The 18,639-nt window shown below is 41.6% G+C and overlaps 1 protein-coding gene across 4 annotated transcripts in view; it reads right to left on the bottom strand.

Moving 5' to 3' along the window:
- The window catches only part of LOC113574791 (E3 ubiquitin-protein ligase HECW1), a 51,655-nt gene that overhangs the window by 10,494 nt on the left and 22,522 nt on the right, over nt 1-18,639 (bottom strand). For 3 of the 4 annotated variants that reach the window (XM_027005944.2, XM_027005943.2, XM_035531137.1), the window contains 11 exons: nt 17,054-17,223; nt 10,576-10,718; nt 10,174-10,274; nt 8,583-9,959; nt 7,344-7,445; nt 4,196-4,346; nt 2,885-2,994; nt 2,098-2,249; nt 1,007-1,192; nt 673-807; nt 388-493 (listed from right to left, as the gene is read on the bottom strand). In XM_027005944.2, coding sequence (XP_026861745.2) covers nt 388-493; nt 673-807; nt 1,007-1,192; nt 2,098-2,249; nt 2,885-2,994; nt 4,196-4,346; nt 7,344-7,445; nt 8,583-9,959; nt 10,174-10,274; nt 10,576-10,718; nt 17,054-17,223 — 2,733 coding nt within the window. The remainder of the gene's footprint in view (nt 1-387; nt 494-672; nt 808-1,006; nt 1,193-2,097; nt 2,250-2,884; nt 2,995-4,195; nt 4,347-7,343; nt 7,446-8,582; nt 9,960-10,173; nt 10,275-10,575; nt 10,719-17,053; nt 17,224-18,639) is intronic. The other variant, XM_027005946.2, reaches the window with a different exon arrangement.

Here is an 18,639-nt window from a genome sequence, read left to right as displayed (position 1 = left end):
GAAATATACCAGCCACCAGGTGAGACATGTTATTGCAGATTGCAAGACTAACACACACTCACAGGCCAGAGTTGTTAAATTGAAGTGTGACTATTATTACATCCAGCAAAAAATTCAATATTGTTGAGGTGGTTTCTTGTCAATATTCTATGAACCTCTAGGATAAGAAGAGCAACTTTAAGTCATTCATTGGCTGAAATGTTTGGAGGAGGCCCAAATATTTCATAGCCCTAGTTCACTGGGCAAAGGTCGACTCTTGGGTTCAATGAGACCATTGGCTTTCTTCAGAAGGAGCTTTAGTCTGTGTAGCATCTAGCACATTTACTACATTTACTATCAAATAGTGTGCAATTGCATATGCAGTTGTGTGAGTGTGTCTAGGCTGACCTAAGGGCACAGATTCGTTCTGGTACTGGCTCCTGATGGATGTTGCCAGGCTGTTCCCAGACCTGGCCATGAGAGAGGTGCCTCTACTCCGAGACACATCAGACGCCTGCAGTAATAAACATGCAAACACACAGACAAACACAGGATTCAGTGCTTGCCACTCAATTACCCTCAATTGTCTGTGATTAACAGTGCGCAAGTGTGTGTATGTTAATGCATGGATGGACATGCTTCTGTGTGTGTGAGTGTATATGTGTGTGCAGGGGTGTGTTCATGCACAGCCACCTCTCCAGCACTGTAGCTGCGCAGTCTGTGAAGGTGTTGCCTGTGTGTGAGATGATTGGGCAGCCTCCCATTCTGAAAGGGAATTCTGGGGTCAATGAAAGTGGTGGCTCGACTGTTGTGGTCCACAAAGAATGACTAGAAAAGCAAAAAGCACACAAAAATCAGATGTAATATTGCATATTCCCAGACATATCCTCATATACTACATAGTGCTGCAGTAGAAGTTGAGTGAGTGGGATGTTCTTTTTGTTAGTTTTCAGTCTTGCTGAGTATATCCATGTTTTATGGTTTTGGAGGGTGTCAGAGGCATTTTTGACTACATGGGTGGGCCCACCTTGCGCTGGGGGTCTGTTCTGATCTCCCAGCCCCTGGGGAGCTCCAGCTGGGTGTCTGCAAACTTGTTGAGGAATGTTACAAGGTCACGGTTATGTTGGTAGCGCTCAAAGTTGCGTGCGTCTCGCCGGATTTTCAGAATCATGTGCTTTAGGCAGGTACTATTGGTAAACATCCGGTAGGCTCCCTGCAAATGAAACATAGCAAGGTGTGAATGTGACAGCATGTTGTGTATGCATGCGTGTTTTCTTGCTTCTGTGTGTTTGTGTGTACAGACTGAGTAAATGAAGATTGAATAGTGTAATCTTCATTCGCTCAATCTTCAGGTTGAGTATTACACAATGAGTGTGAGACATCTCAGTAAACACAGAGGCAGTGTGTGGTTTCATGGCCTTATGGTTTGGCTTTAGGCAAAATATCAATACAATCACTGACAGTAACAAAGGAGTCTGTTGTTGACATGTATTGACCAAAGGTCTCACACTGTACCCTGTACACAACAACAACTTGTTGGGCCCCTGAGCAAGGCCCTTAACCCTCAGTTGCTGAAGTTGTACTCAGTCATGATTGTAAGTTGCTTTGGATAAAAGTGTCTGCTAAATGCTGTAAATGTAAATGTACTCAGAAGACACATAACACTAAAAAATCAATTCAGGCTTAATATAATTATCAGTACAAACAGCTAGACACATAAACTCACACAACTTGGGTAAAACAAAACCCTCTTTCTCTACACACAAACCACATGTATGTGCAAGCACGTGCAAGTGCGTGCACACACACACACACACACACACACACACACACACACACACACACACACACACACACACACACACACACACTTCTAATTTAGGGCATTTATCTCAATCTGTCTCTCTTTCAACAGTTAATGTGCACTCTCTTTCCAAATGCCACCACAGGAAGCCCAGAGTGCTCCCCTCTAATCAATAGAAAAGGTCCTGTACAAATACATCATCAATCAGCGCAGATTCAGTGTACATCCCATACATGTCCCCATAGCTGCTCCCTGAAGAAAGATAAGAAAATCTTTCAGCTATCACATGTATCACCTGTTGGCCTGTTACTTACATTGTTGGCGTGGAGGACTGTGAAGAATTCGGGGTGGGTGACAAACTTGACTGCTGGGCACTGCAGCAGCAGAGTTACCTTCTGGTTGCTGACTGGTGAGGAGGAGGAAGAAGAGGAGGAGGAGGAGGAGGAGGAGCCCTCTCTTCGCAGATCTAAACAACAACACATTGGCATAAAGACAAAGTGCCTAAATGGTCTGTATGAGAAAGAAGCACATGCTGATTGCAGGTCCATGGCTTTGTAGGCTTCTAGAAGCAATATAGGTAGGATATTTCTGTATCATATATATAATCAATAAAAGGAGGAATGACATTTGGAATAACCTCTGAAAATAACTTAACGGTGTCTGGGGCATGTGTAACTCATATTAAAGAAAGTTGTCAATATAAAATAACCTCAATAACTACAAACGCAATAAATAACCTATATAATCACTGCTTAAGATTCATCAAAATATAAAGAAAGATACTTTGCACCTTGCTTTCATTTCATTGCTTTGTATGTGCCTTCCATTTTTCCAAACCCAACCTCCCACCCCTGTGCAATATTAAGAATGCACGTCTTAAAATGGCCAATTTTTAAACAGGACCATTATCACATCTAGTTTAAAATGTAACAGAAAAAAAAAAAAAAAGATTCATGGTCCTACCCAATTGGGCAGCCTTTTCAAATTCAGACTCCAAATTAAAAATCCATGAAACATAATCTTTAACCAGAATGGCAACCCGTGGAACCCAGAGTGGACTAGGATAATGCCTGCGTGGGATAATGTCCAGTGGGGCCATACCAGCAGGCTGAGGGGCGAGGCCGCTCTCAGGCTCTGTGCTGCTGCCGCCCTCGACACTCTGACCCTCCTGCTCTTCCTCGCTTGCCATGGTCCTCTGGATGTTCTGATACCTGAGCAGCAAAGGAGAGGAAAGAGAAGCCAGCACTGTGTCTGTTGTGTCTGTACCGCACCCAATCACAGCAGCGCATGGATTCTGAACACACACGCCGTGCGCAGAATCTTAAAGCTGGATCTTGCAAGCATCGACCTTGAATCATACATGTTGTATGTATGTAGGTGTTTTGGTAGCCACTGCTATATAAAAATCTAAAATCTTTTTTTTTTTTTTTTTTTTTTTTTTTAGTTCCAGAATATATGCTAGTTCTTGTGAAATAATCTTCCATAATTACAGTCTGGGAGTAACAAGAAAAAATGGGAATGGGTACAGAAATTCTGCCTCAGTTTCTATGGCCACAGAAAGAGAATGGAGGAACTTAATATACAGTCTTCTGTTTGCGACTCAAGTCCACAAACATGCCACATGCCAAAGCTCAAGAGCACAGGCATAAGCAGGAGCTAGCAGTGGCGACAGGCTCATGTAAGCTTAGCCATCTCAAAGCTGGAACACGCATTTCACTCTTGGCAAAACGCATGACAGCCAGAGCATTGCTGATCAGAAAATCCATTTAAAAGCTTTTCAATATTTTCTATAATGTCTCCTCTAGTCATAGGCTATGGATGTTTGCATGGCAAGCAATTTAGCTGAAGCACTGTAGAAATGGCTTTTTGATAGAATTTTAAATTTGATGTCATAAAGGCCTAGGCTTTTAGAGAAGCAGATTTCTAAAGTCTATCATGAAGAGAAATCAAGGATAATTTGGAACAATCAAACATCTGAAAAGCAACTGATAAATCGTGCAATTACAGCTACATCCTCTAGATGGCACCATACCACGCAAATCTACGACATCTTTATAGACACCCTTTATGTCCCAGTCTAATAAGTATGTTGATGTTGATGTTTTAAGGAAAGGTCTTTGTGGCATATAAGATAAAACCTTAAATACATCACATCATACAAAATACTGCAGATCAAAATTACATTTGTGAACATTTGGTATAACACACATGGTATTACAGAGTGAGATACATAACCTTTTTTATAACCAAACATAATCCATTAGTATAATTTTTTGCAATATCTAATGCATGAAAGTGTGAATAATGCATTATTACAATATATATCTAAATGAATCAAAACCATGAAATATTATATTCTACTATAAATCATTTATAAACTCTCCATACATCAGAGGTTTGAGGAAGCAGTACCTTCTGTTGAGTTTCTCCATCTGCTGGATGGAGTTAGATCTTTGCATACTGGGACATTTTGCTGCATGGCTGGGCCTTTGCCAGGTGGTGGTCCGATTCACATGATCCACGTAAAACACACGGCCATGACTGTCTATCCTTGCTTCCCAGTCTGGCCACATGGAGTGAGAGAGAAGGAGAATAGGGTTAAACACAATTTCAAACAAATACAGGCTCACACACACAAACACACACACACACACACACACACACACACACACACACACACACACACACACACACACACACACACACACACACACACACACACACACTCACATTTGTTCACTTAACACTGGCACATTTCACATTTATCATAAATAGGTAAATCTCACATGATAGCAACCTTACATTTATTGTTATACATACAAAAGTAAATATAAATACAAATACACAAATACACCCTTGTTTGTTAAACATGTGTTCATGTAAATATTATGTAATTCAGTTTGATCTTAAAGCCATACTTCAATCCAAACTCCAGCCCTAAATCAAGACAAGACAGAAAAAAGTTTGGCTTTTGGTTTGCTAAGTGACAACCAGCAAAACAAACCTTACAGCTTGCCTTTTTCTCACATTTCTCTATGTTTGCAAACAAACACACACACACACACACACACACACACACACACACACACACACACACACACACACACACACACACACACACACACACGCATACATTCACAAGCACACATGCACACAAACAGCACAGTGCTGCACATTCTGGTGGAAGCAGGGATGTAAACAGTGATGAGCAGCATTTTCTTTGGCAGTCAGAGCACAGTGGAGAGAGTGTGCAATTTCTCATTTATCTAGTGAGCCAGCTCTGTTACATTGTCAGCTGATTTATGAATGTGTTTGAACAGTAGCAGCCTACGAGGCAGTGAGTGCAGCTGTTCCTAAGATCAGTTTCCCAAGCTACATTATGTGCTGAATGTACATGCATTAAGGTCTCAGCCTGATGAAGGATGAGCACTTCTTAGAGGTCAGACAACAGAAATAAACTCAAGAAATGAAACTACCCGTCATACACACGGACAAGCTTCCACTGACCACAGTGGCAACTCTCTGTGCATCTGCCTAGTTAACCAACATGATGTGGTTTTGTGCTTTGCTGTTGCTCATGATTTGAACAGGGTTAAGCTTTTTGAAACAGACCACTTCATCCCTTTTAGGGCCAGCCTTTTTGTGGACAGCTGGGGCTTGTATGTGAGAGTATGGTAAAAGACAAACTGTCTGACTACAAATGCAGTTCTGTTTCTGAGGAACTGAAGAGGTGTGTCACGCTGGCTTGAAGCCGACGGCACATCTCCTGTTTGCTACTGCGTTCCTGAACTCTCCTCTTCCATATCAGTGACCTCTTATATTGGTCCACTCTCTCTATCTCTCCTGCTCAATCTCTGCCTGTCTGCATCTTGCTGTCGGGTTCGCTCTGCATTTCTTTCACGCTAGTCCACTTCTGCTCTCTTTCTGTCTCTCTTTCTGACTGTAATCTAGAGCGCTGGGGGAGGCGTGCTCTGGGCCTTGTCAGGAAGTATCTGAACTGTATGCTTGCTTAAATTGCAGCGTGCTGAGTTGTCATTAAATATTTGGAAAATAAGACAGCATGGGAGAGAGGCACAGGAAACAAACGTTGCAGTTCAACATGCTGGCAGAAAGCGTTTAAGATAAGTACTGGAAATAGTCTAGCGGATGCACTAAGGACTAGATAAAGCATAGGCATAAAAGTTCTCAGTACACATTGTTTCAACGCAATGGTTAAAACATGACAGTTTACAATACATCACTGGATTGTGACTGTTCTAGACTGTTCTAGCATATTAATCATATGAACATAAGATACCTAAACGGGGTTCTGAGATCCATTGACACTGTTACTGCAGAAAAGTCTTGTTTCTGATTGTTTACTTTGCAGGACGATTATAATAGGCAAGTTGGAGTCAGATAAAGTGTACAACTCAGCAGAGTGTGTGTGGCTAACACAGCTCCTTCCTACAGCCCCATGCTGGAGAGATTTTTCAAGGCTATTTTTAGCATTTTGAACATGTGCCGATTTTACAGGGAAAACCAAAGCTCAGCACTGCTCTTGCCAGTATTTTATTGCACTAAGAACCAGTGTTCCATTGTGCAATGAGAAGCAGAACTCACATTTTAGACAAACAGGGGATGATTTACTGAAGATCCCTGCGGACAGGACACATATAGACTTTATTTAGTACACAAAAAGATTTGCTATTGGCTGTTGATGTTGCTAGTCAAAAAAGAATATCACAAAAGCAGCGGGGAATTAAAAAATATATTTTGTTTGCTCCATGTGTTTTAAGGTTTGTTCTGACAGAAGGCAAATCAGACCATAATAATCAGCCCTGCTGAGTAATATAACCGTATCAGTTTCCAGTTAAAACACTGGTGGCAGTGGGACAGTTGGAAAGCATTTCAAATCTAGTCAGTGGGTAGCAACCACAATGTTACACCTATTTCATGACAGCTATAAATACAGACCTCCATGCATACTCTGCCTCTTAATGGTTTGTTGCTATGGAAACGACATAGAGGGTTCCAGATGTGAAAAATCAGCTCAGGCTACAGCCAACTCCCAGAGCAGGTAGCACCTGAGTGTCTTATGAGTGTCCAGGGCCCTAGAGGACCCTGTCATAAGTTTTACACTGGATGTGAAACCATGTTCATTTTAATAACATTCTAATCTGTTCATTTAGCCTGTTTATCCATCACTTACCCTGGCCTTGAACAAAACAAATGAGAGTGAGGAACAATATGCTCAAATATGGTAGCGCGTGCTTTGTAAATAGAGCTGACCAGGTGATTTCACCAAAAGACTTCAAATGTCATTGGGGCTGAAGAGGCTTTGTGGACTAGGAAACAAAGTCTATTAATTATTAATATGAACTGGGATGCAGGGATAATGATGAAAAATATGGCATGAGTCGTATGACCATCACATAGGTCACTGGATATTGATAGCCTTGGCCACAGCCACTCACCAAAGCATAGATCCCACACATGCAAAGACAGAAACATACACATACACAAGCTCAAATGTACCAGGTAATGGTGAATGGATAAGTAGGCTCAGAAGAAAGCTTACTTGGTGGCAACAGCTCATCAACACTTGGGTTATGTTGGGGGTTGTTTCGCAAAGCAGGTAGTTGAGTGACTGCATGATGACTGCATGGCAAATGGCTAGCGCCTACAGAGTTGATGGAAAACAGCAATGGAGGTATTGATTTCAGCTTCACCACACACACACACACACACACACACACACACACACACACACACACACACACACACACACAAATCTATAGTTTGAAGAGGAATGTTTTATATAAATATGGTAGATTTTCTGTATGGAGAAACAGCCTAATGTGCAGAGACGTTTCTTGTCCTTGAAGGAATGTTCCCAGTAGTGTCCTGTCTGGCTCAAACAGTTTTAAACATGGAATGATTAATATATTTAGGGAGAGTTGCACCAGGGGAAAAAATGCCGAAACCATGACATCTGCAGCTAAGTCACAGTCCTATTAGCCAAAGATAAAGGACAACAAGAAAAAGAGGCAAGACAGCCAGAAATCTCTGCAGTTGGCTTGTTGGATTCATGCTTTGTCAGGAATTTAGGAACTTTCAGGATGCACTCAACAACATCTCTCCCTCATAGATGGACCTATCCTTACCCCTACCCAAGGGACATTCTGGCAGTTAAAGTGCTAAAAATTACAGAGCTTGCGCTTTTGGAAATTTGTTTTAATGTGTCAGCTTTGCAGTAATAGTTCTAAAAATGTCGCTTGCTAGCTTGGTGACAGCTCAAAGTGACTTTCATGGAATTTTTTAATTGAAGTGAAGTGAAGGCCAGTTTGAAGTGAAACATAACAGAAGAAAGGTTGCTTTCAAGTGAGTATAACAAGACCTTCTGAGAATTATACAATTATACCATTCTTTATGACCTGTTGTATATAATAAGGTTTAATTTAGATTCTATGAAATCAGCATCAGGAAAGTTAACATATGTAAAAAGCAAACCAGAAAGTATTAATGGTCATGTGCTATGTGCACATGTACTTCCAACTTTAACAACACATTCTAATCAGCTCAGGCCAAAACTGTGGAAGGGCTGTATATGTATTTTCTTTATGAATAGGCACTTGTGCTCATGCCTTACTGGGCAATGGAGAGTACATGTCAGGCCAGCTGTGAATGATTATTAGCATTACTAAATAACTACATAACTAACTACAATCTAATGAACTGTGGAAATGTCCACTACACAATCTATAACAGTGCAGGCAATTCTCATATAAGGATACTTTGGTTTGTGTCCCTTTCTCACCTGATGACCTGACACTGGGTCCAGGCTCTGGGGATTCCTCACCCTGCTCTCCTATCTGCTGACCTGCCTCGCTCTGGTCCTCGCTCCACTGGGTTGAGCCAGCTCCCAGCTCCCTCATTTCGGGGCTCTGCATAGAGTCTGGCACTGATTCAAAAGCACTGTTATCCTCCTCCTCCTCCTCCTGTGAGGAGAAGACGGTGCTCTCTGACAGGCGCGTGCTGTCCACGGATGAGAGGCGTGTGTGGCTGCACAGGCGGTTACGGCCCTCGTAGCCTGAGTTGCTGTAACAGGAGGTGCTGTAACAGGAGGTGCTGTAACAAGACGTGCTGTAGCAGGAGTTGTCGCACAGTTCACATTCGCTCCCCCTGGGAGCCCTCCTGCATGCCCTGCTGCTGTCCGCATCCCCATCATCGCTGTCTGGGTGTGGGGTGAGTGGTGAAGGGCTTTCCCCCTCCAGGAGCTGGTTCAGCTCAGACAGCCGCTCAATGGACAGGCTCCGAGGCAGTATCCTCCGACAGCAGGGTCCGGGGCACTCTAGCACCAATGAGGGAGACTGAGCCTCGGACACTCCTTCCTCGTTCTCTTCCACCTCCTCTTCTTTGTCTTGCATGGGCTTTAGGACGAGCTCCTCCTCACTGTCCTGATTGTGGGAGTGCTCCTGGGCTGAGGGCAGGCTGTGCAGCAGGTGGTGGATGCGGATGTAGTGCGAGCGTGGCGTCTCAGGCTCCACGCAGGCAGATGCAATGACCGTCTCAAGCTCAGACACAGGCAGCGAGCAGGGCCGTCGTCTCATGCCAAGGCGCTTCAGCGTGCTTCTGTCTCCCTCCTTACTCATATCTGTCTGCTCCAGGCTGATAGCCCCTCCCATCTCTGTGGCTACGCCCTCCTCTACAGTGACCTCATCTGCTATACCCACCTCATAGGCAGCTTCATCCCCAGAAGCGTCCAGAACCACCACACCCACCTCTGGCGCTTCCTGCTCCACCTCTTCTGGTTCTTCAGCTGGTTCCTCATGGCTCTGCTCCTCTGTTCCCTCCAGCTGAACCTTGTTGCATAAATCTTCCCCTTCATTGCTTCCCGTTTCCTCTGCCACCACCACTGCTTCACCAGTCTCCTCGGTTCCCTCAACTCCAGACTCAGCATCAGCAGGGCAGAGGTTGCTGGACTTGGTGGGGGAAGCAGTGCAAATGGGGCTCTCTGCCTCCACATCTATACAGTCATCCTCGGGAAGCTCAGCTACGTCTGGCCCCACACTCAGTGAATCCTCTGCTGAAAGGTCAGCAGCTGCTGCTGGGCCCATGTCCTGCTCATCTGCTGCCTGCTGCTCTTGGGCCTCTGCGCTGTCTGGCTCTGCCCTGACAGACACGTCCTCGTCATCTGCCAGACAGATAAAGCAAATCTGTCATTGACACTGAGGAACAAGGCATACCTAGGTATTTAGAGTGAAAAATTAAATGATGCTCAGATTTACTTTACAAAGTGTTACAGTGATACAAAATTTGATACAAAATTTTTATCGGAAAATATTTTTGTCTAGTAATTAGTCTCTCATCTTTTACAGTCATGACAGAGATAAGAAAAGACCGCAGACCATGATGAATGGAGGATGTTATATCAAACCGAAACTGCAGCTGGCCACTGACATGATCTGTTGGTAACCTGCGCCCTAGAGCATAGCTCACCACACGATCACTGAACAAGAAAACACACCCAGTCACACAAACATGGATACCCATATGCATGCAAAGACAGACACACACACACACACACACCTTAGAATAGGGCAGCTTGGAATATTTACTGTAAATAAGGAGAGAGAAAGTGCAGATAACCTGGAAAAAACTGCAATGATCAACAGTGAAAGTGAAACTGGAATAATATATTAAGCCAACCTTTGGACTGAGATACAAGCACTATTTTAAAAGTCCTCCAAGGGCTAGCTATGCCCAAGACATCGATTGGTTTCCAGAGGTTGAGGCTCGGTCTGACCTACCCGATAGCATGCTTTTCCAGAAGCCTCTGCACAGGCATAGAGAGTTTTCCCAGAAAGCGTTTAATGATGGGTCTGCTCTTGGCAAACTTGTCCTTCACCTCGATCTCCAAAACATCCGTGGGCAGGGAGACAAAACTAAATTGCTGTGGGCAGGAAGAGACACAAGAGGTTGAGACCATGCACATGGATGACATAGAAAGGCCAACTTGTTTGTTTTTGCAAGTTATATGAAAAAATGCAGTGGGTCTCTACCACAAATCTGGAAGTATGAGAACAGCACATGCCTTATCTGGTACAATAAAGATCTCATATTTCATCTGTTCAAACTGTCATGAATCCAATTGCACCCCATGTGCACAAAAGGGAACACAAAGTACTTTCTGAGTACACAAAAGCTCTACTGGGTTCCTCTCTGATCAGCACACAGCCAAATGCTAGATGTAAAACAGATTCCTAATACCCAAATGCAGGTAACAGTTTGCCATTGCTAAGCAGCTTTTTACTCGCTCATGATACATGGGGCTAAAACAGAACAGAATAGCATATACACACGTATGATTTCAGCTACTTCAGTCAAAATCAAGGTCCACATTATCAAATCCTTTGTACATATGTGTAAAACAGAAATTATACAACGTTTTAATTGGTTTTAGTGTTATATAGCAATAATTATATGACACTAAAACCAATAATAATTAACAGACAACAGCCAGACAAGAAATAGGTTAACAATTTTGCAGGCAAAAAACTGAAACAAACAAGAAACAATACAGTCATTAGGGGCCATGTCCTAGCTAAATGTGAGTTTAGAAGGAAGTTGAGAAGCCTAATGGTTTTGGGACAGAAACAATGGCAGCAAATTGTTTGGAAACAAACAACAAATGGCTGGTTGTGGACCAGGTACTGCAATACCATCTGCCAGATGGCATAAATGGGAAGCGTTTGCTACTCATGGTTCCTGATAATACTGCATTTTTAATTAAATTTTTTAATATTGTGGAATAAGCACATTTTCAAATGTATGATTTCACTGCCAAGGTCTTCATTGCATGCTTCAGAAGGTTTATCTGCAAGTGAAGATAATATGTAATGCTAAAATCACATTTATGTAGTTATAGCCAGTTGGCATTACATGACATTAGATTTAATTTCACATTATAGGCATTAGTCAAATGCAATGATAAACTCAGTTCTCTACAGAGCGGTCCAACAATTTGTAATTAGTAATCAGGCATGTACGTGGTTTGTTTGATGTTTGATGTTACCTGTAAAGAAAAGTTACCAAATGTACTTACCAGCATATCTGGTAGGGAGGCAACACTAGGCTGTAACTATTACTGCTCTTGCATGCATGCTGTGGACACCTGTGGCAGAGCATGTGCTCTTCAGACCAGAATGGGCCTCACTGGTTGTCATAGCATTTGGACCAGGCTTCGGTACCACTGCCTGATGCAGGCAGTCATAGATGAACAGTAATCCTGTTAATCCTCAATGGATTTGGCCGTGTGTGACAGCTTCTCTGAACACATTCCAGTCAGTTTTTCAGAGAACAGTCCTGGTGTGCTAGTGATGCCACATTCATGTAATAGAAAAAGCACTGTACAGCAAGAGGTGGGGGGCTTCACTGACACTAGAGCTTAGAAGAATGTAGACAGTTATCACTATAGTACTAACTCCCATGTTTGGTAAAAAGGTCAGCACTTTATTTCTATGTATCAGTGATCACAACCATATTTGTACATCATGATACAAGTGCCCAGTCCACCAGATGAATTTATGTCTGTTTGGAATATAATAAATATATCAAGTGCTACAGCATTGTTGGGATGATAGGATTACATTGTCAGTTTAAATACTGCATAGTGTTCAGAAGTGTTCAATTTAATGAAATATAGTGTTTAATTCAAACCCTGGGGAACCTACATCTACGACTGTCTTCTAATTACTTTAACGTTGGTCTTCTTGACACAAGAATGTACAAAGTATGAACAGATAACTTGATCCTGGGCAAAGCTTGTGTAAGCTTTACCCTTTACAGTCACAAAGCAGAGGTTACTTGTCACTCCAACATAGCTATTATCAAAGATTTCAATCCCGAGCAACATAGCTAATGTAAGCAAACCAGCTAATAGCTAATGTAAGTAAATTAGACTAGTAAGTACAGCCTTATTTTCAGAACTGACATAATCAGTTTCTTACTTGTAGGCTTGAACAATCCCAATTCTTCTGCTTATGCATTCAAAACGTATAGAGCCTAGGAGACTTTTACTGTCTCCTATTGTCCCCTATTGTCACTGGCCCCTCTCTGGCGTTTCAGTCTCCTTGGTAACCTGTCACATGCTTCCTTGTTTTGGTTTTGTTTCCTAGTCTCTGCCCTTTAGTTTTCCTGCCTTCTATCATTTTAAGTTGTTTCTTGTTTAGTTCTCATTTGCCTATGTATTTGTACCCCATATTTTCTTGCTTCTCATTGTCTCAGCCTCACAGCATGTGTTCCATTCATTGCCTGCTATTCTCCGCTATTTGTTTTGTGTTGCACTTGTTCTGTTTCCTTGTTTTTCCTGTTTGGTTTCCATGCTTGTTGTATAATTTGTATTCAGTTACTACCCATATTGGTTACCTGAACCTGGACTGTGCTAACAACTCTGATTATGGAGTTGTCCTTAATAAATCTTGCTTTTCTCAGCATTTGCATCTACCTCCCATTCGCTTCGCGTTACACATGTGCTTGTTAGAATATAAGGACAAGGCCCACAGAGTTTTTAGACTAGTTTTGGAGCAGTGTCACTGTGTTTTTTATTTAAACTGCTTATTACATTGTTGCAGTCACACAAACATTTTCAGCATTTTACAATATGTTCCCCGCTGAGAGAATGGATGTTAGCCAGATCTTCAGCATGTTCAGCAATTATGGTCTAGGCAGGTTATCTTTTTGTCTATTCTTAAAACAAGCCTGTGTCTGTGCTCCTGCCTGCATATACACACCAACAGCATGATCAATGCACTTTTAATTTGTGCATTAAGAATTGACAACAAAATGGAACGTAATAAATAAACAAACAAACAAAAAACAAACCCAGAGAAACTGTGTTGAGACTGGAAGCTCTCCATATGGATAATTTGGCATACAGGGATACATTTCTTTGTGGAAATAGAACTAAAATAACAGTAGGAAGGTATCAAGGTGGTAATGCTCATCAGTTTGAAGGCATTCACTGTTGGCCTCCTGTTGAGGGAAGGCAGCTTTGTCTGGCATGGCTTAGGAACTGCAGATCCTGACTCTGTCCCAGTAGTTGTCCATAGTTCTGAAGACACTGAGCCAATCAGCACTGCCTAAAATCTGAATAAAGCACTTAAATGGGCTTAGCCTCAGTCACAGTGACAAACCTCAACTTGGTCTATAAATGCCAAGAAGACAAGACATATGTTGAGCTGTGAAGTACAAAAGACAAGACCTGGTCATTATACTACTGCAAGATGATCAAATGAAGCCTGAGAGAGTGCCTTATAACCAGAGTTAACAAATCTGTGCTCAGTTTAGTATAACTAAATTCAACACTATATTTGTAAATCTGTCATTCCAAAAGAATGACCAAATCCCTTTGTGACATATTAGTGTACTTTGAGGCATTTAGAGAAAAGGGCAGTGAACCCCTCATACATTTATTAGTTTCTGACTGCTGAGAAAGTCATTATATGTAGTACAGAGTCTTCACTGTTAAGAACACATCCTCTGTAGAGCTTTTTGAACATTACTACTTCTTTGGAAGTTTAGCTCAGGAAAAGTGGAAAATCACACAAATTAAGACCTTTTATTTCTCCAAAACAGTCTTATAGTTGCCTGACCTAATGCCATCTGGAATTTGTAATTTGTAAACCATATTTAAATAAAGCTGCTGCTTCTTCTTCATATTCATATTCTTAATCCCTTTATTGATTTATTTTTAGTAGCAGAATTTTTTTTTTCAGTGGGGAATTCAGCATTGAAAATAAATGTTTAGACTGTTCAGTATCAGTATCCTCAAAAACTGGAAATTAAACTTTTGTTTTTGTAGGATTTGATGCAGCACAAATATATTTGTTTGATGCCAAACAAATATATAGCAAGAACAGAAGTTCAGTGCTTTGAACCAGTTGAGAGATGGTCAGCCACCAGACTCACCAGACTCAGCAACATGCCAGTAACAAATATGCCAGGAAAGACACATGCGTCAGGGCAAACCAGTAAAACACATTCTGAACATAAAGGTCAAGTGCTTACTCCTAGCAATTTATCACTGCATTCTACTTTACTCCCTCCCTGCCAGAATAGATAGTTAACCCCATGAGACACTATAGTGTATAGACAATTTACATTTATTTCCCTTCCCTGTAGAACTCAATTCCGTTTGGGCTGAAAAAGTCATGGAAATGTCATGGAAATAAAGAAAGCATATCTACTTACACCACTTCATGAAAAAATAGATCACTATATGAACCTAAAGCATATTTAACATCAGCCAAACTCACAAGGAGCTAATAATTTAACTTCCACATAGGATTGCATAGTCTTCAATAAACTAGCAGGTAATATCAAGTGTGACCTTTAATCAAACATATGAATGAATGTACCATTAATTCAAACATACTCCAACCTGTACTTATATTATGCTACCTTATACAAGACCTGAGGTAGTGGTGTACCGACGGCTGAATATTTTTGGCACAAATCAAGCATGAGTCCTTAGGCCTGGGTTTGAATCTTAGAATCAAGTATGTACAACACAATAGTTTTGGCATGCTTGATAGAGATGGTACAGATTGTCAGTGGAGCTATATGCAGAACAGTATATTGCACTCAAATGCTGAAAGGTTGCAAGAGCAGTAGAGCAATAGGGCATGCAAATGAGTCTGTTTAAAAATGTATAGGTGTAAAAAGCATGCCAGAGAGGTCTAACACAACCCATTAAATGTATTATTCAAACAGGTAGAAAACCAGATGATGAAACAATGAGACAACAGGGATCTGTGCAAGATAAACAGTGAATATTATTTCTGCACAGGAGAACAGTCCCGTGTTCATTCTCGCTACAATTGCATCATTTGAGAATGACAGCTGTTCCCTCCTTTTGCACATGGATGTGAAAGAGGCTAGCGGGTTTAGTTAGGGCAGCTCTGCACTTACTGCTGCTGTTGATCACAAGGACGAATAGGAGAGCAGGAGGCATGAGCACACGACTGCAGGAAGGAGTGCACACTCAGCCTCCTTGATCCCCAGAGAGGGAAGGAAATGGGATTAACCGCCTCGCTGTAACAGAGACTCTCTTAACTGCGTCACAACCGTGCCTTGCTGCAGAGTCTCGTTCCAGAGGCCTGAGCAAGTTCACTACCAGCCCTTCACTCCTCCTTTCCCTACTGACTGAAACTAAATGATAGCGAAGCTGATGCAGGGAGGAGAGAAGCAAAACCTATCAGGAAAGATGACCAGCACATAAATGTATACACAGAATAAGAATACATGCTCTGGAATTCTGGTATACACTGAAGCTGTGCTTTCGTTTTTAAACAAGCTGGACATGGTCAATTGTTAAATTACACCTGCAGGAAACTCATAGTTTAACATAGAAAAATTTGGTATAGCTGTGTGTACCAGGTCAGGCTCCAGTCACAAAGGCTCATAATGGTAGTTAACCCTGAACGAAGCCTCTATTTCGACATTATGTGCCATGCTGTGGGAGTTTTCTGCATGGTTGGCTGCACACACAGACAGATGGAGCAGTACTTAGCTCTGCAGCCACACTGATGTCTGTATGACATTATGTGCTAAACATTTCATGTTAGGTTCTTAGCAGTACTAGAAAATTACTGTGGGAGGATACTAGTAGAAGGCAAGTACTACATAAGAAAACATCACAACATAACACAAAAGTAGATTAAGGATTACTTAAGTGTTTTCCCTGCATTCAATTAATCTATCAGTGTTGCACCTGATTCAATTAATCTACTAATTAGGTATTAACGAGCTCAGATGTGTTACGACCAGTGAAAACACAAAAAGTAAAAATAGGGAAATAGAGCAAAAGCTGAAAGACACTGGCTGTTTGGTATCCTTGGTACGGTTTTGTTTACAAAGTCAGAAGCAAAGGCAAAACATCAGAGAGACAGCAAAGTGCCAGTCACCCCAGGGCTCCTCCTTTCATGCTCTTGTTTAAAGTTGAACTCTGATATCAAGTATGTGTGTGCTACAAATAAGCACTTTACTATAGAGGAACATGGACCAGCACTGACTGAAATCTCAGAGTTCTTGTTTCAGCTTTTGCTATCAAACATCTTAACTGAGTAATTCAGTGTCAGACAGGCTTCTGACGACATATGAAATAATGAAATCAAGTATTATTATAGACAGAAATATAAGAGGTGATTTGAAAGGATGGATTTAACCCCACCAAATTTTATGTATTGCAGATTACCAAAGATGAGCAGTGAAACCAGATGGACTGACCTCTCTCTTCCAGATAGGGTTGACAGTGTTGCAGATAATGCCAGATCTCTTTTCTTGGCCATGGTGGGAGAGAGCAGGGAAGATGCTGTGCTTTCCTGGCTGGATTGCTATTTTCAAATATGGATCAGGATTGAAGAACATTCCCTTCTTCAGACCCACTGCTTGGATGTCTGGACCAAAGAGGGACAGAAGGTAAGTACAGGGTCACTTGATGCTCTCCTGTCCACCAATATACCAAGGTCATAACAAGCTGCTTGCATAGACACACACTTAAAAAAAAACAAAAAAAACATTTATTTGAAAAACCTTGTAGGTGTAAAATATCATGGCCTACATGTGCAAGTAGTGTTAGATGTCCTTTTCACCAATAGCCACCTTTTCCCAATGCAATCAAATACAAATATCTCAAACATTTATCAATCATTTCTGATCGCAGGACTACTGCTGGCTGAGTAATTGGGTAGAAGGCCAGTCTCAACCCATCAGTGACGCTGATGTGAAAAATCTTCAGCAAGATTTATATGCCTAAATCTGTGATAAAACAACACCATCACTGCTGTGCTTGCAATCTAAATAATTTCCAGTCACCTGTAGTTACAAATATTCATATTCAGACTGAAATGAATTAAAGAAAAAAGAAGGAGTGTGTGAAGAAGACACACTAAGAATCACAGGGGATCCAATTCCCTTCATTTCCCCACGTATGAGGCTGGAACAAAGAGACGTTAGGTCTTAGGCCAGATATGCTCAAACACTGGGTGGTGCAGACTACTCATCTTAACACCATATGGTACTGTAGGTAAGGAATCAATCATAATACACTGTAACTTGAGTGTAGGAAACTCCCCTGTACATTAGAATCCTTTTGATATGGACATCCTGTTTAATAACTTCCCTCTACACAATCCGACTAACAACAGTGAGGACACTGTCCGTATAACATCAGTCAGGACTAACATGGCCTTAACTGGTAAGAATTGCCTCATAGTTCACAGGAAAGCAGGAACAGTGGTAAAGTCCAGAAGCAAAAGTTAGTGTATCATATTCTGTCACCTTTGTAAGTCATGCTCTTGTTTACATCAGATGCATCTTTCAGCCCATGCAGAGTTCACAACTAAAACATAATGAAAGTAAGGCGCTATACTCACAAAGCACCATAAAACAAACCACATACTAGCATCACACCATCACCATGCTTATCTAAGCAGCACATTAATGGGGCAGTATTTCAGTCTGTGTATATATTTGTGTGTGTGCATGTGTCCATGTTTTAGCATAATACTAGCTTCTACCCATATCTCAGAGACATGTGATACAACCAGACTGAAGAAAGCAAAGCAAGAACGAAGTGCATTTTGGTAAATCCACCTACATAAGGGGTTTACAGACAGTAACTAGACAACCTCTGCTGGGCCAGAGTGGAGCTGAAGAGAAGGAAATGAGAAGGAGAGATGCTCAGAAGCTATCCAGAAGCTGATATTGCAGCTTTGTCTGACTTCTTATTGGGAGTGTTCCACTAATCTATTTTTAAAAGATTAAACTATATAGGGAACAGGGGGTGAACAAAATAGCCTCTCAGCTAGAGG

The sequence above is a fragment of the Electrophorus electricus genome, chromosome 10 (genome assembly GCF_013358815.1).
Source record: "Electrophorus electricus isolate fEleEle1 chromosome 10, fEleEle1.pri, whole genome shotgun sequence".
Classification (NCBI taxonomy): Eukaryota; Metazoa; Chordata; class Actinopteri; order Gymnotiformes; family Gymnotidae; genus Electrophorus; species Electrophorus electricus.
The sequence above is the reverse complement of the archived record's forward strand: the minus strand, read 5'-3'. Positions and strand labels throughout refer to the sequence as shown.